Below are 24272 nucleotides of genomic sequence, written 5' to 3'. Positions count from 1 at the left end.
CACGATTTATGTCGAGACTTTCGAATCAAACTTTGAGGCTAACCTTAGGGATAGACGAGTGAAGCCAACGGCTCAATTAATCTTCGTTCCATTTGTGCTACTAGTTCGCTATCCATTCTTGAATGCGGTTTAGCGCTGATAAATGTTGTATTCAACTGCACCCACCTTTGCTAGTGACTAAACCTTCTCATTGCCAGAAATTGTTTGATACAATATTATGAGATCTTCTGGATGGGTGTCGGTAATTGTACGTAGAAAATTTATTCTTTGTTGGCAATTCTTATTCAGATACCCAATATGAGGGTGAACCAGAGCCCAAGATACCGTTCTGAATCATATTTCGAGCGCTTAATGCATTTGATACAGAAAACAGATCTAAACTTCATGTACAGGTATTATTTGGTTGATATTTTCAATAAATTAGTTCAATATGCTTTAAAGCTTACTACTATGGTACCTGTTTGATTGAAAACATCAAAAACTTTTCGAATAAAAAAGTTTTTCAATTGAAGCGAATAACAATCAAGCATCATATTCCGGACAGAGTGAATTAAATTTCGGACACCTTGTTTGCATGACGGTTTCTTGTGGTTTTAAGCTCAATTTATATTTCTGTACAATTACTAATGCAATAAAATGATCAAACGTGCGAAAATAACAACGACTTGGCCTGTCTGAAAGTATACTGCAACTTTCATGCATACATAGGGGAAATCAGGATAAAACCAACACCCTAAGGATTTCCATATTTTCAGGACCTCTCATGTTTCTTCGACTTCAAATGGTTACAGAGCTTCTCTTCATCTATTAATGAACCATTCTACAATACCTGATAGACATTTTTTGAGTAGAACTCGAATTTCGATAGAATACAAAAATTTATGTTTTCATGTTTTTGGGAGTGCGGGTGGGATCGACACCCTGTCGGGTAAAACGGACACCTTTGGAGAAACCAATGTAAACTTGTTACAATAATTTCTAAGTATCAAGAGGCTATTTATATACTATTTGGACGCTTCAAGAGAGGAGAGAGGGGACAGTTGCAAATTGTATGTAATTGGATTACTCAGATTTTGAATAGTAAAAAAGCAAACAAATTCAACTGCTATTTGAACCCCGCTGCTCTCACCGCTGATATAGTCTTAGGTTTGCGAAAAGAATGTTTGGATTCCGATCTAGAAATCACAGCTAGTACTTATGTTTATGTCCCAGCTTGGGTGAGCATCCACTTGAGAGGTGCCGATGAACGTTGAAGCTCTACCAGGCTTTTTTTGATTGCATGCCCGATTCATCTTTGGTTTTGGCTGTTTATCAGCCCAGCTCTGTCGTTTTGTCTTCCAAATATAACATGCCGCATCTACCGGCATCTACGAAAAGTAAGTACGCATTTTTCCTGTCAGTGGAACACAAACCCTGGTGTCGGTTTTAACCTGACTGAAAGTGTCGGTGTTACCCAGGACAGACTGGAAATTGCAAAACAAAAAGCATCGATAAGCAACAGAATCAGCTACCGTCTCACAAAATACATTGAACAATGATCTAAGATGACTTAAGTTCACAGAAGTAGCGAGTTTTCCAAAATTTTCCGACAAAAACATTTAAATTCCACTAGCGAAATTTTACACGGACTAACTCCTGTTTGCTGACCGGTTCTGTTTTGTTGTTTTGTTGACTTCGGCAGCTGTAGGGTGACTCGAAACGTAAGAAATGACAGGTGTATACAGGAAACATTGGAAACTGATTTCCCCTAAATGTGTTAAAGAATATCTACAACCATTGATGGCTTTTAAACTTGTAATAGAACTGTTCCCACTTGTTTATTTGATTAACTTGAATTAATTTTCAACAACCTCTCTTGTGTTATTTGCAAGCCCCTATTTTCCCAAAAATGCTTGTAATTTGTTGATATTTCTTCATGTTGTACCTTCATGGTTCAAAATACCGTAAGGGTTATATGGCTTAAACAATAATTACATTCAAGTTATTTGTTGTTCAAAGTAATAAAAAAACTCAAGGTTATTCACAGAGCATGAATTTTGATTATCAGTTTTTGTTACATAGTTTCCTCCATTTTGTCGTTATCCTTTTGTACCAATTTCGCTTTTCTAATTCGTGAATTTTCAATCTTTTTTGCATTTTTCAGTTTTTCAAGTTTATTTTGCTTCATCCTTTTTTCATGTTTCCTCACCTAAACCGAAGTTTGGATTTCTTATTTTTTCCGTTTCAACTCAATTTTCCTTTTCCTTTCCTCAAGTTTTTGGCGCTTCGTCGTTTCAATCAACTTCTTCGCAGATTCATCTTCTTTATACAACATATCACAGGACTCACTTGTGGTCAATGCAGTAGTAACGTGAGACTTACTTTTACCATGAGATGATGAGTTGCCGGGATACATGGCAACATAGAGAGGGCTCAATGTTTCTTCTGTTAGACGTTCATTCAGTTGTACATTGTCCACTAATTATTCAGCTTCTCTCTATCTGCTGGTCTAGTTGAAAAACATGTGTTTTATTTTTACAAGATTTCAAAATATTTTGGTGCGTTATATCAATCTACGCTTTGTATCCATAGTAAGCCTGTAAACTCACATTGTAGTATCACCAACAACAACAAAAAAACTGTCCGAAATATGAATCTTAGGGAAAAAGTTCGATTCAAATTTCGGACACTTTATTTTGAAACTTTTTGAAGGAACTACTACTTTTGTGGTCAACCGGGCACTCTGCTGATCGCTGCTAACGCTTTAGTTATTGTCCTAAAGTAGTGGTGGCCAGGTATGGACACTACTCACTACTTCTACTGCTGCTACTTTTTAAAATGTAAAATATACTTATTTAACTGGTACTTTTTCTGACTCATTTTTTATTTCAAAGAGAAAACATTCAGTTTTATACCTGTAAAATTCATAACTCGAGAACAAAATGAGATAAAAAACCCAAAACTTTTTTGAAGGTATAAAAGTATCCAGAATTAACATTTTTGGCAAAAATATTCGACCATCTCTTCTTCACGCAGAGTCGAAAACGCCAAGGCCAATCGTCAATCGCTACATCTTCTCGATAAAAGTTAACGATTGGTAAATCCAATGAGAACGTCCACAGGCACGCTCCTCCAACTTGGCCCAGAGTGAATAATCCGATGGATTGGCAAAGGGCCAATCATTTGCGGAGATGAAGTCTGGTAGGTTAGTTGCTAGTCTCGTTTTTTAACCATTCTAGGAGTTTTTTGCATCGTTCTAAACATATTCGCTTTAATCTGGGCGTCAATAAATGACTCACACATTGATGAACGCACCAATTAATTTATACAACTCATTTCGACTGATAAACGTTTGGAGCGCTGAACAACATTAAGTTGCCACACGCTTCTCGCACAGACTGAACTTTATCGTTGCTAGGAAACCGAACAAATTCTGATGAGACCGCGAAACTTGGTGAGAGTGAAGGGGGACATCGATCTACACGACTGCAGTGTTGCTACTTTTTTTCGCTCCAAATTTCTCTGCAGAGAATAGTCGAGATCTCACTGAAATAATTATGGTTATACTTGATAATGTCTATACGGTTTCATGAATAAATTGGGCGTTCTTTCGGTCATCAAAAAGTTTATATAACATTTTTTGTTGGTTGCAATATTGAAAATCCTTAAATACAAACATACTCCAACACCGTTTTGATTTCTCTACTTTTCTTGTTTTTGTTCCTTGACTTTGAATTCACTTCTTCCTTAACTGAAACAATTGCTCACAAATATTTGTGGATTCAAACAAAGAAGCATTAAAATAAGCATGTTCTATCATTTCTGGAAATCGCGCTTTTGAAACTAATCTGGAGTAGAAATCCAAAACATCATGGTTTTCAAATTTGTCACGCAGCTCTAAATCACACTGCGTTTCAATGATTTCCATCATCGAAACTGAATGGGGTATAGACAATTGGAGAATTTTTTCATGTGCTTGAAGTACCAAAATTTGCGGAAAAAATTGACTCATATTTTCAATTCAGATTGAACCTTTAAAACATCAGCAACTTCAGTACAAATCAAATAAACCATTTTATGATTTGTGCACGGAAAAATTATATTTCAGACAATTTTCCCTGGAATACACGTCCTTCGTCAGCCACTTTTCTTTTTTTTCTAGTGCAGGCTTCAATTTTGCTTCAATTTACACAACACACGCCACAGCGATTAAAAGCGATTGCCAATAGACACTGAAATGGTGAATGAACTCGACTGTCCTCTAATCGCAAGAGCACAGAAAAATCGAATGAATTTTCTCTCTTATGTACTCACACGTACATACATTCCGTTCTCTCTCTCATAAAACTCTTGAAAAGTTTCCAGCAGTCAAGCCGGGTTCACACAAATCAACCAAAATCGTGAAAAAGTCCTTTGAGTACTAACGAGAATAATTGTCAGAAGGTTAAATTAGTACGGAATAAACGGAAAAGAAAACAAAAATGATCAGCTTGGATACACACGATTAACAAGAATTACTCACAAAATTGTTTTTATTCAATTGTATGGAAGAATTTTCAACCATATTCTTAATTTCGCTCATGATTTTTTATGCGACTGCGATACCCCGTTGCTTTAAAATCGATACCGCCAGCAAGGTACCGATTTTCAAACAGCATCAATGCATCCAGCTGTCAACGGCGTAATAATTTGTGCGCTCGAAAAATGGGAAATACATCTTCACATATACCTTAAACAATAACCAAAATACACGAACACTAAACTATTCCTTACATCTGTAAAAAAAAATCACGAAAATTCATTATTTTTCGAGGGGTCTCCTCTTAACAAAGCACCCGGATTTTCTGGCGAGTCACTACGGTCGTGTGTGAATCTACCCCGACCCGTGATCGAACATTCCGTATTCTGCGCTATCGAGCGCATTGTCAATGGCACCATTTGCACGTAATCTATCCTGTTTATCGTTCCGTTCCAAATTATTATCAATATATCGTTTTTCGCTACAGGCTGCATATTAGTACAATAGTGATTAAATAAAATAGAGCAATAGTGGAACGTTAAAGTGATTGTCATACCACTTCATTCAGCCGACAAAGGGGTATTTGCGGTCGTATTTAGTTTGGACATGGGTGTCGATTGGTCGGAATTATTTTTTCTTTTGTGGTGGAAAAGCAGTGATGTATGGTCTTGCTATATGTATGGCAAATAGAGGCAAACTTTGTAGGATTATATGCAGTTTATGTTTGAAGGATGAACAAGATTCATTGATTTTTTTTTGGAAACTTCAAACTCGTATGTTTGTAAACTTGTTTGTATATATGCTAGAATTCTCCTTTGTGTGATATCTTCCGAAACCGTCACCAAAATGCAGTCCTGGTTTTCGCATGCATCACTAAAATAATTAGTTTGGCGTCTTCCTGCATTATATTTCTGTTCGAACATACAGAATAGTGCTCTTATACACATATACACAGGGCCGCAATACATGGAGTTTTCAATTAAGCCTTTCCTCAAGGGTGACAACTTTTATTTACACTGAGTACCGTTATCCATTCTTCATAGGAGCACCGTTTGTGAACAAGTTCACTAAACATTAAAAAATCGTTTAGAACAATTGTTATATTGTTTAGATATTGATATATTGTTGCATAAAATATAAGATTAGTATACTTTCTTGCTGTGATGGCTGAGAGCAGACAAACGACCGCAAGGGGTTAAAGGTATTAACTTCCAGAATTATGACAGACGTCGTGTTCAGTCAGGGCAATTCCAAACATCATTACTCTTTGAAAAAAAAATCAATTTCTTACCTTATAGTTAGATAATATAAATGTCTGATAACAATACTGTCGCACTAACGATTGCAGGGGATAGTTATTAGGTACAGATCCACGAAAACCCTGGGTAATTGCTGGGTAAAACTCTAATTTTTTTATTGTGACCGTTTACTACTCAAGTTAGGAATCTGATATTGTCTAGTAGCAAATGGGGATAAGCTCACTATGGATCATTCCTATGACTGATTATACAGAAGAGTGAACAAGGTCAGCAATCGCAAATTTTAACTTTCACAATCATTTTCAGTATTAACCTCACTGATTAGCGAAACGAGAGGAGGCTTAAATCCTTCATTCGGTTATGGAAAGACAGTGAAAGATACGCAAAAAGTTCGTCCGTGAGTCCAGATCATAATTTAGGTCAATCGCATCTCGGCCGAGCTGTGGTAGAGATATTTTGTGGTTAAAAATTCCGATGGAAGTGAGCGAAAAAACTTCTTTCCAATTCATTTAAGAAAAAATGATAGAGCGTCATTATCTTCAGTATTTGCTAGCGATGTAACATTGTATTTGAGGAACATATCGTTAATATTAATTTCGTTAATCAAACGAAACACCGTTATCAAAAGGCTTTTTTGTTTATGTTTTGAGCAATTTACCTCCATCAAGTGTTTCCGACTGAACGAACTTCAATCACGTTTTATACACTGTTTCTTTACCCGTGGACAGACAGCGCAAATTACGATCTGTCAGCAGGAGTTATGGTGGGCGTTAAATAGTTGAACTTCTTGCGTTCGAGCCTACACTTTATACGGCTACCGTCACAGCATAAGCATTTCACCGAGCATTGCGAATTGTGCGATGACTTGGGTGATCATGTTGCGACGGACCTTTCTCTTTTGAGTGATGTTTGAGCAACGAGCATCCGAGCTTTCAATGTTCATTGATTGCTTCTAATGAGGAAAATGATTTGCCTGACAACTCCTCTTGGTAATAAGCATGTATCAGAGAGCGGATGTGACGTTACAACAAGACACCAATGCATAATTTCTAGTCTGATTAGGTGTAACAGTTTGTGACATGTAATGGGTAATTTTGCACTTTGCCTCTGGTGTGATTATGAAATTATGTAGGAATTTTATTTGTTTCCGTTACACCTGACAGTGGGTCATAACTGCAGTAGCTTTTATCAACCCAGTTGAACGAGCTCATTTTTTGTAAGTTTTTTATACAATTTTATCCATTTGAAATAAACATTCTATGCGTTCGGAACAGACTTCAAATTTCGAGTTCAGTCAAAAGCTTGTTGTCCGGCACGAGAACTTTCAATTTATGGAATGCAAACTCTAGGCCTTTCTAGCCCTGACTGTCTTCATCTATCTAACATCTAACAGCTTTGATATTTTATACGATACCAATAGCCAGTGGTAAACAAAAAAGCTTTGCGGAAACTGTCTGGATATTTGCTGCTGTTATTTTTGAATCCTGAAACAATTTTCCCAGATTGTAGTGATGAATTGATATGCTGTAAAGTTTTTAGATGTGATAAATAATACGAATCTGGTATGAGTAACCAGCATTATTTCCCGTTGATGTCCATTTAAATTTATTTCCAATTTGTTTGACAATGTTCTATCAATGTCGTCACCGACAAAACAAATAACCTTACCATGACATTTTCATCTACAAAGGAATGCACTCAGCTGTCGCATACCTAAGATCAAAACGCATTATCTGAAGATCGCCAAACGTCTCAGTACTCGGTGCTCGGCGCATGAAGCGTGACGACTGAGGAGCCATCTTTAAATGTAAGCCTGTGTTTCTGTTGATTTTGCAGAAAAACATGATATGAGAGTAAAAGAAGGAGAAGAGAAGAAGAGCAGAAAAAACCATTAACAAGAAGTTGATATATGTATCTATGCGTGTTTTGAAGAACATATTTGCCGTTGTTTCCCACCAACAGGCGGCGCAGATATCGGTATCGGATTCACAGGAAACTGCCGATAATTAGTTGTTCGGTTATAAAGTGTATCATCGCAAATAGCGAATCTGACCGACTTATTGGCCGGGTGGTCTAGACGGGTTCGTGTGTGCACAAATGGTATTCAATGCTAGGTCGTGATCGCACGCGGTGGGAAATTTAATCACAGTTTAGGTTTTGAACTTATACGTAGTCAAAGATGGAATGTGTTATTTGACCCAGTCCACGATCTAGCGGTTAGAGACAAACTCGTTAATTGGCATCTCTAGTTATCTGGAGGATTATCGACATATCACATAGAAGAAGAGCGGCGTTACGAACATAATATGAAAGGCCATAAGTCGAAATGTATGAAATAGTATATTAGCTATAAACCGCTTTTTCTTTTACCCAAAAAAAAATTTTAATTTCTCCAAGCTGAGCAGCGCAGCAATGTCTGCATCGATGAGATTTTTTTTTTTTGCACAACGTCTAATCATACAAAACGTCTTCAAACGGCTCGATTATTTCCCAACTACGAAATATCTCGCTTTCACTCTAGAGCTTCATCAATGAGCCCCTTTTTCAGGTAAAGTGTGATAATTGAAGATGGTGCGTTTTACATTTTTTTTGGTTTGGGTGCACATACGTGCAACTTCTCAATGCGTGGAATTTCTTTTTTTTTGACGACATCATAATGCGGCTGATTCAAAGCTTCCATCGTAGGCGCAATATTTGAAAATGGTGAAAGGTATAATCGACAGTTTAATGGGCCGCTGGGAAAAGCATTGCTACCGCGCGTTAAGATACGGAAATAGCTAATTTGCCACCATCACTTCATTGAACATCGAAATATTGAAAGTAAAAGCTCTCTAGACCGTAATCAATTTCGTTTAACCCAATACCATTCATTATGGGCTTCGTTACCAAGTTAATTGACTTTGGATTATTTCACTGATTGCTTGTGGGCATTTTCTAATCTTGCAGCTTTACTTTAATTCTACACCATTTCCTCGTAATAAAAATAATGATTTCCTATATACTTCTTACTAGGTTAACTTATCAGATCTCGAGCCAAGTCGGACCTGGACCAGAGGTAGGCCTGAATGATACCAAGCATCACGGAAGAGGGACGACCGCGGTCTTACTGCAAGTAGAAAATAATTTCCATCAGAGCGTATAAACGCATCGTGGGCAGCGCTCCAGAAGGGTGGCAAGGGTGTGTTTGGGGGCGTGAAGCATACGTAAACTGCACACAATATTACACAGAGTTGTTCAGTGGCGTGTGCACCAAGGAGGAACAACCAATCCGCGAAAGAAATTGGAGTGAACAAACGCGAATGAACCGTCGACCAAAACAAACGAGGCGATATTCCCGTATTGAATCGGAACTGGTGTGATCATTATCCGCGACTGTAACACGGGAAGGCCTCGCGGCTTCGCTATGTGGTGAAGAGGTTTGGCAAAAATCCAAGAATAGTTCCGAAATTAGAAGAAATGTGTGTGCCGCAGGTGAAATAGCAGAAAACGAGGTGTGGAAAACAAACAAAAATTGTGTAATTTTGTGGCACCGTTGTCATGTTCCTAATCATTTTGTGCCTTCCCGTTGTGATGTGATGTGAGCTTGGGAGCTTCCAATGTAAGCCTTAATGAGACGAAACGATCGGAGTTCGATCACTGGAAAAATCAACAACTTTCTTGCAAAATGGGGAACGCGATAAGTAGTGCGAACGAGGCGACGTTGTCTCGAAGGCGGCAGCACCAACAACAGCATCAGCAGCAGCAGTGTTACGTCGATTGCAACGGAAAACGATATTGTTTTGAGAGTGGGAGTAATAATGCCGCTTCCAATATTAATCACACGAACCATCAACACCAACAGCATCAGAATCCAGAGAGTTCACGAATGCTGTTTCTACTCTATTTGATACATCGAACGTGGAATGTTGTTGTGGATAGTGTAGATCAAAAAGGCAAAAAGTGAGTACTATTACTATAGTTCCCATAGTACTAACTATCAATTGCTAAATCAGCGATTGCATGAATACCTTCGTTTATCAATTCATTGAACAGGAATGTCTTTTGTGATTGAATTCTTCACACTTTTTACAAGTTTCCCTGATATTCTACGCTGATACGCGCTGTAATGAAATTCTTCGTGAAAAGTTATAAGGGATTGTATTCCGGACGCAACTGCATTGTTGACGTAGGGCTACGAAACTGTGTTATACAATTTGCTTGTTCACCACTGTTTATATTCTTTTAGAATGGTTTACACAGTCTTGAAGAATAAGCTGAATATCGTTGATACGTGATTCAGTCATGAGAACAACACAAGAACAACACAGGAGGTTATAGGGTGCAATAAATGTTTTTACGGTAGTGGACACTCCACCCTTCTCTCTAATGGGGGGAGGGAGGTCAGCCATACAAATGAAACACAAATTTCTGCATTACTCGAGAATTAATCAAGCAAATGAAACCGAATTGGGCATATGGAGGTTTAAGGGTGCAGTAAATGATTCTATGGTGGTTAGAGACTCCACTTCCCCATCCCCCCCTCTAAGAGAGGGCTGCCATACAATTGAAACACTAATTTCTGTATTACTCGCGAATTGATCAAGCAAATAAAACCAAATTTGGCATGTAACGTAACGGAGAAACATGTTATTTGCAACTGGTTGAAAAATCTTGAACGAGAATTGTGTCTGAAAATAATCTGATATTATAATGTCGAGTTTTGGTAGAAGAACCAGGAATTTTATAGTAGAAGGTAATTTTAAAGAGTAAATTAGAAGATCAATCAATGAATAATTCTGTAATTGGACCCATAAACAGCGCTTAGTAAGAAAACGTGGAAGTGATAACGAAAAATTTTTGGCGGGACGAAGTTTGCCGGGTCAGCTAGTAATCTATATAATGCAATGCTCATTTGTGTGATTCGCTGCATACTTCCAGTGTATTTTTTGACGCCGAAGTATGGACACATGGACTGGTGTTATGTTAAATAGCGTGCTGTTCTTGATTTGAAGTTAGAACCACTTCAACTCACTCCTTATACACCGGATCTCGATCTCTGCAACCTCTGTTTGTTTCCTCCACTCAAAAGGGCAATAGAGTTAATTACTATATCTCAGCTTCTGGATTCAAGGAAAGACACGGATCGCCAACACACTTATACAGTGATAGACATTCGGTCAGCCGCACTTGAAAAAAAGCTGAGGCACTTTCAAAACAATTAAGACTGATTTAGACGATGCCAGTCAGCGCTCTAGTTGAGGTATCCAGTGAACAGAGAACAGACACTCTGTCCAAGTTACTTGTACCAGTATCGAACAAGTAATTGGCCTCTAACTTGAACAGAGTGTCTGTTCTCTATTCACTGGATACTTCAACTAGAGCGCTGACTGGCATCGTCTAAATCAGCATTTAGGAATGTTATTTTTATCGGGATCCATATTTGCTGTAGTGGTAGTATATTTTAGTCACTTTTATTGAAAAAACGCGCGTCACACTCACACACGCACAAGGCGGCATCGGTAGATGTAAACATTCAAACGCCGTTTTTCCCCGAGACATACGTTTAGCCGCAGAGCATAAACATCAGGTTTTCGTATAATCACCGAGTATTTATCTGTGTTTTTTTGAAAAATTACTTCGGAGTATTCAATTTACACGGTAAATATAAGATGTGCAATGTAAGAAGTTGGTCAGATTAGTGATCCACGTATAGTTTGAAGGAATGGCGAAAGGTACTCGATTAACGGAGGAAGAACGGAGAGTCATAAAGATGTTCAGAGAAGAACAGTTTTCTAATTGCTCGATCGCAACAAAAATTGGTCGATCTAAGAAAGTGGTACGTAATTTTTTGAAAATGGGCCGAAAATATGGAATAAAACGACCTACAAAAGGGAACACCAAATTTACTTTGCGTCTTAAAGGTCCAATAAGACAAAAAGCAACCAAGAAATGATTGTCCTGCTCACAAATTAAGGCAGATTGGTTGTTCGAGTAACGAAGAGGCATATTGCGCGCATCTTGAACGAGTCACCATTGATTTGAAAAATGGAGAATATTGAGAATAACGCTACTGAGGATATAGTTTTTCAGCCGGATAATGCATCGGTCCACGTTTCCAAGCAATCAAAGGCATGGTTGGCTGAGAAGGACATTCCACTTCTTGAATGACCTGCTTGCAGTCCCGATTGCAATCCCATAAAGAACCTATGGAAAATCTTGGCCGGGATGGTCTATGCAAACGGACGACAATTTGACAAAATTTCCAGCCTCAAGGCAGTAATTAAGGAGTGTTGGGTCCCTAATTGATATGACAACACTTCAAAGCTGTCTGACTCGACGCCAAATCGAATTTTGACGTAGGACTACGTCTAACCGGAAAATATAGGGGGTGAAATGAAAATCTAGGCACTGAACAAGTAGGAAAAATGCAAGATTTGGAACGCTTATAACTCGAGCATTTCTCAATAGATCACAAAGGTGTTTGCATCAATTGATAGGAAATATATCTACGCATCTATCATAACGAATAACATTTCATTTTTCTTGAGATAAACAATTGAATAATTGTGAAATATCAAGCATTGTCCAAATGCACTATGTGCCCATTTTTGATTGGTCCATTTTGTGCTCCTCAAAGCGTACCGACCAAAACGGGCAACCAGTGCATCAGCGAAATACAATGAATGCATAGGTGGTCATCAGCTCATTCACTATCACATATTTCACTATTGAGCACATTATCGTACCTTAAACTGTGATTTCGGAGACGAATGAATTGTAAGATTTGTATCTCCTCAAACAAAGTAAATAAAACTAAAAAAGAACTGAGGTTTTGGAGACGAACTCTACGATCTGTCGAGAAATAAACGAGCTATAAGCGTTCTGAAAAACCAACAGTAAATACAGGGACGTCCTTTACAGGATTAAAGTTCTTCAAAATAAGATCGGAGCAGCAGGAAATACATAGCTCATCATGTTGCTCCTTAGTTATGTTTCTATACAATGCAGATGTAACGTCAGTCAATTTTCAAAATCAGTTATCAACCAAAGAAAGCGGTTCTTTCTACCGAGAAAATTCGTTAATGCTATCCTGCATACAATGTGTTGTAATTTGAAGCCACTTTTAATTCGGAAACCATGCATGGGTTTGTGAAAACTGAATGATCAATTTAAAAGACCCCAACCACTAATAAGTTCAAAAACAAGCATAAACAAAATAAATCAGTTTATATTATATGTCATACTAGCTGACCGTCAAACGTTGTTCTGCCATATACATTACTTCTAGTGAATATTTTGACTGTTGAATAAAAAATAACTAATGTATTGCAATACATGTGTGTTCAAATGTTTCAACGATCTATAAAATTAATTGATTATGATCGATGAAGGATAGATTCCACGTGGATATTGAGCAGATACGTGAAGATTTAACCTAGTATTGCTTTGTACCGTAGGAACTTCAGGAACCTGAATTTGATGTGGAGATGGAAATGAGATCTATGATGTACAGATAAATGGACCGGATCGATAGGATCTCAGGATTCGTCTTTTGCATTCAGAAATCTGATCATTCGTGCTAAGAAATGTAGCTTGCCTCGGCGCAAAATAAACTTCAAAATAAGTAATCCGTATTCGTGGAGCAATTTAATCTGTATCAGATTAGCAGACACGAAAATAATTTTAAATTGCTTAAATTTGGATGAAAATCATTACTCGATGTTGTTTAAATACTTAGAAACTTAACGATTCTTCTATAAATCTTGTATACATCCAGCAACATGTTGGACGAAATACGTGTAATTTTGTAATAGAGCCTATTAAAGACTGCGTTTCTTTTGTTTGAACACACGTGCTGTCGTTTGAACAAAGGCTGTGTAGGTGTTACTCATGATAGCGTCTCGCTATCATTCCTCGAACCGCTTCTGTTGATTGTCTCATAGGAATCGCAGTTGTTCGCTCTCTACCTTTGCGAATATGTTGACCATGGATTATTGACACAGCTCAAGACATCCTAGAATGACGTTGTCCTGACTGCACCAATTCATCAAACGACACACATAAGAATCCATCGAGGGCACTCTTTTGTTTGTTTCGTCTCCTCCAACCACATAATATTGAAATATTAATTCAAAATGAGTAATGATGTTCCTAATAATTAAAGTAACTGTAACTTCAATCGGTTTTTTATCAGGATTGACGACAATAGCGTGACTGTTATTTTGCATTCCGAGCATGGGTGTAATTAGAATAATTTCAATAATTCATTGTGCTCATCCAAAAAGGCTTCCAGCTCGCCGGCGATATTCCTAGTTTTAATCGAATTGAGGTTACTTGCGTATGTGTAAGGTGAAATTCGATGAGAAGGACGAAGTGCCATCTGGCATTAAACAACGTAAATAAATTCGTCCTGTTTAAAAAAACGAACGACAAATCAATTATTTGGTATTGTTTATATAAAAATACATATATCGCGATAAAAAAGGAGATGAGGGTGAAAATTGGTAATATATGGTTATAGTTTTTTTTCAAGCCAAATTTATGCAAAAAACATACGAAAACAAAGTTATTCAGATTTTATTTGCATGGGACCATCCTAATCGGTATCAAATATAAAGTAATGGGTATCCTAGCGGTATCATATATAGTTTACGACCTATTCTCATGCCTACCAAGTTTTTTGAGTATAATATCATTAAAATTGGTCAAGCCGTTTCGGAGGAGTTTGACCACGAACATCGTGACACGAGAATTTTATATATAAGATTATGTCACTTTAGAATGCATTGGTATTGTGAAAACTTTTAATAGCTCTTCTTTGAAAGGTTTAATGGCCCTGAAAAGCGGTGGCTGGTTTTGCCACTAAAGCAGTCTGTATAATCAAACTTTTTCCTTCTTCTACCTGTTGCCGTTTTGCGATTGCGTTTGCCAATCGCTGAAACTAGTTGTTGCCACCGAACCGAATGTGCTCTGTTCTGTAGGCGGTTCTTCTTATTTTCGTGAGCAGCTTTGCAAGCCAACTCGAGCACTCCGGCGGCCGAAATTTTATAACCGCTATTAGGTATACTGGTACTCCGGCACCAATCCGTTGATACGATGTGATGTGAAACGATGCCATACAACCACACTGATTTACGGTTTGAAAGAGAATGATATATTTTTCAGCGGATCCGCGCGCTTTGTACTTTAGCGGTACACGCTCACAGGATAGAGACAAATCGGTAGACTCAACCAAAGGGGCGAGTCCAACGAGACAAACGAATGATCGTTAAAAGGCAGCGATGGCAAAAAAATACATTCATTTCAATTTGTTCGCTCGTTGGATTCACATGCAGGCTAAAAAGGGTCCTTGAGGGTTCATGAATCACAAAATTATCTTTAATCTAAAGAGTTTATTGTTTTGTTATCACTCGATATCCCCATCTTGTTCGGCTAAACCTTCCTGTTTAACGATTGCGTTTGCCACTCGCCACAGCTTTTACAGTTGGAAAATTTCTTCCCATCCAGCTTGTGACATGTTGTACAGTAAATCACATTTAATGCGACGTGCAGAAGCACCGCTCAGTGTCGCATTGGAGGCGATTTAAACCTGTAATTGAACAATTGCGATGACAGTGGTACAGTGTCGACTTTCAATCTGGGGTCATAATTTGGACCCCGAACCCTATGTTTACAAAAATGTCCAACTAAACATGTCGCATTACAGGTCCGTCCAATAAGCTAAATGTCGAGCTAAATGTAAATTACTGTACTTTCAATCTAGAAGCAATTAAAGAATTGGTGAAAATTGAATAATCGGGAAAGTCCCCAACCATCAATAAGCTCAGAACAACTGCCAAATTCTCATACTCATCATATCCTGGAAAACAAATTATGAAAAAATCAATTTGTGTTTTATTATTATTTTGGATATTGTTTTAGAAAGCATTGAACTGTATTTCATAAACTCTTTTTTGAAAGGTTTAATGGCCCTGAAAAGCGCCTTGTTTTATGGAATGGTTCCAATTTAGAAAACTTAGTACTCGTGGTTTTGAAAAAAAAAAACCATTTCGAACGCCCTCGATGCCGTCTTGTTCTGGATTTGTCACCAATGCAGTTTGTATAAAGAACAAACTTTTTTCTTCTGCTACCTGCTGCCGTTTTGCGATTGCGTTTGCCACTCGCCACTCGCTGCAACTGCCTGCTGTCTTGATTTCCACCGAACAGAATATGTTCTGTTCTGAATGCGGGTTTTCTTATCGTCGCGAGCAGCTTTACCAGCTAACTCGATCACTTGGGCGGCCGAAACTATATAACGCCGGCTAGGTTGACTGGTGCACTAACGCGCTCGGCCTAGTTACCCTTGCGGAGCAATTGGCGAATACACCTACGTGGAACTAAAGACCAACACGGTTCGAGCGGGATTTTGCCTTTCCCTTCACTTTTCCTCCTTTGTCATGACCAGACATGGCTGCTTGTGTTGGTTTGTTGATGTGTTGCGATGCGAAACGATGTGGTGTACGGTTTGGATGAGAACGATCGTTACGGAGGTGGTGGTTTTGTATTAGAGAGACTTTAAACTTTTTAGTTCATTCGTCTCTAGCCTTGAGAAAGGCCCTTGGAACTCTACTCTAACTCCTGCATTACACCTCCGCCCCCATTGCCTTGAGAAAGGCACTCGATCCCCCGCCGTCCAGCTCGTCCAACAACGATGTTGTCCAGTCGGTGTCCACACAAAGAATGAACGGTTTGGACGAGAATAATGGATCGATACGGCAGCGGAGCGGGGATTTTTAAGCTGACTGGCTGGCTCGAGAATTACGCATGTGTGAGACTGCGACCAATGTTTCGTTCATTTTTTTCTTTTTCCTTTCCAATCGTGCTTCATTCTATTTCGCTGCTGCTCTGGTGCCCGTTTTGGTCGATACGATTTGAGGAACACAAAATGGACCAATCAAAAATGGACACATAGTGCATTTGGACAATGCTTGATATTTCACAATTATTCAATTGCTTATCTCAAGAAAAATGAAATGTTATTCGTTATGATAGATGTGTAGATATATTTCCTATCAATTGATGCAAACACCTTTGCGATCTATTGAGAAATGCTCGAGTTATAAGCGTTCCAAATCTTGCATTTTTTGCTACTTGTTCAATGCCTAGATTTTCATTTCACCCCCTATATCTTCCGGTTAGACGTAGTCATACGTCAAAAAAAAAATTATAATTATATTTAACCAATTTTCACCCTCATCTCCTTTTTTATCGCGATATATGTATTTTTATATAAACAATACCAAATAATTGATTTGTCGTTCGTTTTTTTAAACAGGACGAATTTATTTACGTTGTTTAATGCCAGATGGCACTTCGTCCTTCTCATCGAATTTCACCTTACACATACGCAAGTAACCTCAATTCGTCTAAAACTAGGAATATCGCCGGCGAGCTGGAAGCCTTTTTGGATGAGCACAATGAATTATTGAAATTATTCTAATTACACCCATGCTCGGAATGCAAAATAACAGTCACGCTATTGTCGTCAATCCTGATAAAAAACCGATTGAAGTTACAGTTACTTTAATTATTAGGAACATCATTACTCATTTTGAATTAATATTTCAATATTATGTGGTTGGAGGAGACGAAACAAACAAAAGAGTGCCCTCGATGGATTCTTATGTGTGTCGTTTGATGAATTGGTGCAGTCAGGACAACGTCATTCTAGGATGTCTTGAGCTGTGTCAATAATCCATGGTCAACATATTCGCAAAGGTAGAGAGCGAAGAACTGCGATTCCTATGAGACAATCAACAGAAGCGGTTCGAGGAATGATAGCGAGACGCTATCATGAGTAACACCTACACAGCCTTTGTTCAAACGACAGCACGTGTGTTCAAACAAAAGAAATGCAGTCTTTAATAGGCTCTATTACAAAATTACACGTATTTCGTCCAACATGTTGCTGGATGTATACAAGATGTATAGAAGAATCGTTAAGTTCGGACTGTTTTCTTAGTATTTAAACAACATCGAGTAATGATTTCCATCCAAATTTAAGCAATTTAAAATTATTTTCGTGTCTGCTAATCTAATAAAGATTAAATTGCTCCACGAATACGGATTACTTATTTTGAAGTTTATTTTGCGCCGAGGCAAGCTACATTTCTTAGCACGAATGATCAGATTTCTGAATGCAAAAGACGAATCCTGAGATCCTATCGATCCGGTCCATTTATCTGTACATCATAGATCTCATTTCCATCTCCACATCAAATTCAGGTTCCTGAAGTTCCTACGGTACAAAGCAATACTAGGTTAAATCTTCACGTATCTGCTCAATATCCACGTGGAATCTATCCTTCATCGATCATAATCAATTAATTTTATAGATCGTTGAAACATTTGAACACACATGTATTGCAATACATTAGTTATTTTTTATTCAACAGTCAAAATATTCACTAGAAGTAATGTATATGGCAGAACAACGTTTGACGGTCAGCTAGTATGACATATAATATAAACTGATTTATTTTGTTTATGCTTGTTTTTGAACTTATTAGTGGTTGGGGTCTTTTAAATTGATCATTCAGTTTTCACAAACCCATGCATGGTTTCCGAATTAAAAGTGGCTTCAAATTACAACACATTGTATGCAGGATGGCATTAACGAATTTTCTCGGTAGAAAGAACTGCTTTCTTTGGTTGATAACTGATGTTGAAAATTGACTGACGTTACATCTGCATTGTATAGAAACATAACTAAGGAGCAACATGATGAGCTATGTATTTCCTGCTGCTCTGTTCTTATTTTAAAGAACTTTAATCCTGTAAAGGACGTCCCTGTATTTACTGTTGGTTTTTCAGAACGCTTATAGCTCGTTTATTTCTCGACAGATCGTAGAGTTCGTCTCCAAAACCTCAGTTCTTTTTCAGTTCTATTTACTTTGTTTGCGGAGATACAAATCTGACAATTCATTCGTCTCCGAAATCACAGTTTAAGGTACGGTAATGTGCTCAATAGTGAAATATGTGATAGTGAATGAGCTGATGACCACCTATGCATTCCCTATCACAGCCATCTTTTTAATTGTACGATATGAACATACGCCAAAAGATGCCCGGCGTTGAACATTTAATAAGTACAAAGCCTTCAGAAAAAAATCAAGAATCAACTATGAGACAGTGAGAAAAAATTGAGAAAGTTTGTAAAAAAATGCAAAAACACAACACCAAAGGTTCTTTTCAGAACCCCCAACATGTTCATAAAGAGTAAACAGTAAACTAATCCATTTTTCAGGTAGATAGGTAGGTATTCACGTAGGAGAAGAAAACAAAACCATATATTTAAAATATAGCTAAAGCTGTCCCCTTTGTATAGTCCTACGTCACTCCGGTTATGTCCCCGACATTACCCACCCATCTTTATAATGTGATCCGCAATGGAGTTGGACATACAAAATATTACCTACTAAACTCGAAATTTGCTGCACAATTTTTTTTTATCGAAATTTAAAGATGCGGCTAAACGAATGTCCACCCTAATTTCACATATTTAAATTATTTCAAAAACAAAACGTAAATTGTTACTGTTTTTTAATAATTAATTCAATTAAAATAAACAATAATCGTCAAAAAACAAATAAACAAACTGAACAAATAATTGACTTATTTTCAAACATATTGAGGAAAAATAAGGTGCGGCTAAACGAATGTCTACCACTGTATAACTTTCATTACTTGGGAACGTTTTGCAACATTATATCGATCGGTGTTCAATGTTATACTCAATTTAGGTTTTGTTTATCTATAAAACTTCTTGCTAATAATAATAGTTTTACCATCACAGCATCTTAATTTTTCAAGTGGTTTTATATGTTCTTATAGGTTCTATATATTCTGTTGTTTATTCATATGTTCATCAATTGAATAGATAATAACGCTACGGTCTGCTATCGCTTTGGTGGTGATTGTAGCGGCATTATTGTTTGGACGTCCTTTTGTGTTTAATATGTGTTTTTGTCTCGGCTGTTGCTTCCACTTGCACGGGTTATTGCATGCAAGATGAGTATGTGCAGATCGTGTGAAACCAGAATTTTAATTAATGATTATCCAGTCGCTTGCGGAGGGGTTTGCGGTGCTTGATATCACCGACGCTGCACATCTCTTACAAAAGCGGCTGCTCAGTTGATAACGGAGAATGAAATAATTCAGTTTAAATGTAAAGAATGTTTGTTGAATAACGATAATTGTGCGCGAGACGATGTTCTGGACTTCGGAGAGGTGAAGAAAATTCTGCTCTTTCACTTTCTTTAAACGAGGTTCAAAAGAACATCGATGAGCGAGTAAAGATTGCGATTGAAAAGGAAACGGAGAAACTATTCAGATCTTTCGATGAACTTCTAGCGCAGAAGATGAGAAGTATTGGAATCAGTATTTCCCAACATTTGAAGGATTTAAAAAGTTCGTTCAATGAAAAAAATCATGATGAAAAAAAATTAGCTGGGATGCACAGAAAACGGGCTCCGAGTAGTAGGACAGGAAGTTCTGAACCCGATTGCCCGAGTAGGAAGAAAAAAATTGTAATGAATCAGTGCGAAGAACCGATTCAAGTAGAAATTACCCAAACAGAAAATTATGACGATGTTGTGAACGATGAACGCACATACGCAAGGCTTGCCCTTTTATAGTGATCAAGCCAGTTGAGTCTTCGCAAGATAATGACGAGAAAAGAGATTTTTTTAAAAATACATTGAATTCAAGAATCCATAAAATTAATAATTTTAGAAACGGGAAAGACAGCTCGATTATAGTTGAGTGTGCCACAGGGGAGGACATTGAAACTGTGAAGAATGGCATTGAAAGCAATCTGGGATATAAGTTTAACGCTGTTGTTCCCAAACCGGTAAAACCAATATTTAAAATATTGAGAATGAGTGATTAATATTCCTTCCATATTTTTATTGACCCTTTGAAAACCCAAAATGAAGATATCGCGTTCCGAGAAGTTAGAGTTATTGCAAAATATGAAAATCCGCCATACAAATGTTTCATTTGTATGGCGGCCCCCCTTCAGAAGGGAGGGAGGAGTGTCAAACCATCATAGAAAGGTTTCTTGCCCCCAAAAACCTTTATATGCCAAATTTGGTTCCATTTACTTGATTAGTTTTCGAGTTATGCAGAAATTTGTGTTCCATTTGTATGGCAGCCCCCTCTTAAAGAGGGAGAAGGTGTCTCGAAGTAACATAAGAACCTTTCCCGACCCCAAAAACCCCTACATACCAATTTTTTTATGTCGATCGATTCAGTAGTTTCCGAGTCCATAAGAATCAGACAGACAGACAGAAATCCATTTTCATATATATAGACTAGCAGACCCGAGAAACTTCGTCCCGCCTAAAATGTATTTTTCGTTATCACATCCACGTTTTCTTACTAAGCGCACGTTCATGGGTCTAATCGCCGTACTGTCCATTGATTGATCTTCTAAACTACCCTTTAAAATTACCTTTTACTATAAAAGTCCTAGTACTATCAAATTATTTTCAGACACAATTCTCGTTCAAGATTTTTCAACCACTTGCAAATAACATGTTTCTCCGTTACATGGAATAAATGTTTGATACAGAAAATATGATAGAATAGAGAGAACCTTAAATCGGACAATTCCTTTCACGAGTTTTGCTTTCATCAACACATTCGGTGATCCATTTTTATTTATATAGATAGAAGAAGATATAGGAGTGCGTTATATCACAATGAAATCCATTTACACCTTCGAAAGAAGATCAATTTCGTTAGCGTAAACATCAAATGAACTAACAACGCTTGTCAATATGTAAACCATACGCGAATAGAATTTTTCGAATTTTCCCATTTTCCTTCAGAGTTTTCCGAAAATTATCAAATGTCATGTTTTGTTAAAATATGTGTATTATTTTTATGGGACCTCCTTTCCATTCCAGAGGAGGGAGGGGTGTTATACCACCATAGAAACATTTGTCGTACCCAAAAACCCTCACATCCCAAATTTGGCTTCATTTGCTTGATTAGTTCTCAAGTTATGCAGAAATTTGTCCTTCATTTGTATGGTAGAAAGAGAAGGGGAAGGAGTATTTAACCAACATAGAATCATTTATTGCGCCCTGAAACCTCCACATGCCAAATTTCGTTTCATTTGTTTGAATAATTCTCGAGTAGTGCAGGAATTTGTGTTTCAATTGTATGGCAGGCCACCCTTAGAGAGGTGTGAAGGAGTCTCGAACTATCATAAGAACCTTCCCCGACTCCAAAAACCCCTACATACCAATTTTATATATATATATATATATATATATATGTATATATATATATATATATATATTTTTTTTTTTTTGGCAGACTTATCTCACTTCTTAACTAGGCGAACCTAGCCAGAATTTTCACCTGCCCCCGGGCTTCTGAATGCCAAAGGGGGACTAGGCTCTGCGGAATGCACGTATCTGCATGCTCGTGCTGTTTCAGTCCTGACCGAGAAATTGTCGGACAATCGCGCAGGTGCTAAGGATGACCGACTTTTGGATGCCGGCCAATTCCTTCTCCATGTTCAACACCTTTAGCGCTTCCAGAAGTGTCTTCGGGATAATTCCAGTTCCAGAGAGAACGACTGGAACAATTCTTGGGACCTCCCTTAGCCCCCACAGTTCCTTGAGCTCCACGGCCAATGGTCGGTACTTGCAGATTTTGCGACCGTGGGTCTCCTCCAGATTCTGGTTCAGTGGAATAGCGACATCGATGATGGTGACTTTGCGGTCGCTCTTGTCGTAAACCATTATATCTGGACGGTTGTGGTGGATCGAGAGGTCGGTCAGAACGGTGCGATCCCAGTACAGCTTGAAACGGTCATTTTCCAGGACAGGTGCAGGCAGGTACCGGTAGTTTGGTACGTTGTCTTCCAGTAGAGCACATTGGAGCGCCAGTTGTCGATGAACAATACGGGCCACGTTGTTGTGGCGCTCGGTGTAGGCTGCGTTGGCCAAAACGGGACAGCCTCCCATAATGTGCTCTATGTTTTCACCTGGTTGATGGCACATCCGGCAAATGTCATCAACGTCTTGATGCCAGACGTACCGCCTGCAGTTTCTCGTCGGCATTATCCTGTCCTGGATGGCTATCATGTCGGCTTCTACTACTGAAGAGAGTTCACCACGCGTTAGCCACAGATTAGATGCGGCCTTGTCGACGTGTGGCCGATCCAGTTGATGGGGGTGGGCACCATGCACTGCCTTCTGCTTCCAAGCTGCAATCTTCTCCTCCACTGTCTGCAGATTGCAGTTGAGTTGGTACTCCGCTTGCGCCAAGTGCAGAGCGCTGTATCCTCTGTCGGCGGCGCAGACAGCCCGGTATAGCGCGTTTTGGTTGGCGCGTTCTGCGAAGTACTCGCGCAGTTGTCGTACCTGGGCAACACACAGTGCAGATATGTCGACTATTCCAAGTCCCCCTTCTTTGCGTGGCAGTGAAACTCTCTCCAGTGCCGATTGAGGATGGTGCATTCCGGCCTCTTTAAATGCTTTCCTCATCCTCCTCTCAAGGTCCTCTAGGTCAGTTTTGCTCCATTTGACTACACCAAAACTGAAGGTCAGCAGGGGAACCGCAAATGTGTTGATCGCGCGTACCTTGTTCCCCGCGTTGAGGAAAGTCCTCAGGACACAGTTCACTCGACTCAAGAACTTGTCTCGCAGCTCCGTCTTGATGTCGGAGTGGCGAATCCCGGTGAGCTGTCGGAATCCAAGATATTTATAGGATTCGCCACGAACCATGTCTCTTATGAACTCGCCGTCATAGACCTCGTAACCTCCGGATTCGGTAAGCTGCCCTTTCAGCAGATGGACACAGCGGCACTTGTCAAGGCCGAACTCCATGCAGATGTCCCTGCTTATGTCTTCGACAACCCGGATAGCTACACCTAGACGCTGACGTGAATCAGCGTAGACCTTGAGATCATCCATGTAGAAGGTATGGGTCACTTCTTCGTGGGCGCCGTCGCCATACCTTATTTTATAGCCATGACCGTTTCTATTGAGCGTCCTACTGAGGGGGTTCAGTGCCAGACAAAACCAAAGCGGGCTGAAAGAGTCGCCTTGGAATATCCCCCTCTTTATCTGCAGCGTTCTAGACTGCAACACATTTTCCCCATCACTGAGGTGCAGAGACGTACTCCACTGCCTCATCGCATGCTGCAGGAACCTAACGACGACGGGATCAATTTTGTAGAGCTCCAATACCCGGACGAGAAACGAGTGAGGTATGGAGTCATAAGCCTTCCTGTAATCGATGTAGGCCATACTTAGGTTCCGCTGGTTATATACCGCCTGGCCGACTATGGCTGCGTCGATGATGGCCTGGTCTTTGCAGCCATGCGTATTTTTCCTGCATCCTTTCTGCTCTTCTGCGATGATGTGATGCTGTTCGCAGTGAGCAGAAACTTTGGCGGTAATTATGCTGCTCAGTATTTTGTACAGACTCGATAGGCACGTTATCGGTCTGTACTTTGATGGGTTCAATGTGTTGCT

The 24272-nt window shown here is 38.8% G+C and overlaps 1 protein-coding gene across 1 annotated transcript in view; it reads left to right on the top strand.

Moving 5' to 3' along the window:
- Positions 1-24272, top strand: part of LOC129770880 (uncharacterized) — a 273533-nt gene that overhangs the window by 19853 nt on the left and 229408 nt on the right. The window contains exon 2 of the mRNA XM_055774036.1: positions 8770-9696. Within this exon, the coding sequence (XP_055630011.1) occupies positions 9422-9696 (275 nt within the window). The 5' untranslated portion in view covers positions 8770-9421. The remainder of the gene's footprint in view (positions 1-8769; positions 9697-24272) is intronic.

Source organism: Toxorhynchites rutilus, chromosome 2 (genome assembly GCF_029784135.1).
Source record: "Toxorhynchites rutilus septentrionalis strain SRP chromosome 2, ASM2978413v1, whole genome shotgun sequence".
NCBI classification, from domain to species: Eukaryota; Metazoa; Arthropoda; class Insecta; order Diptera; family Culicidae; genus Toxorhynchites; species Toxorhynchites rutilus.
The sequence above is the reverse complement of the archived record's forward strand: the minus strand, read 5'-3'. Positions and strand labels throughout refer to the sequence as shown.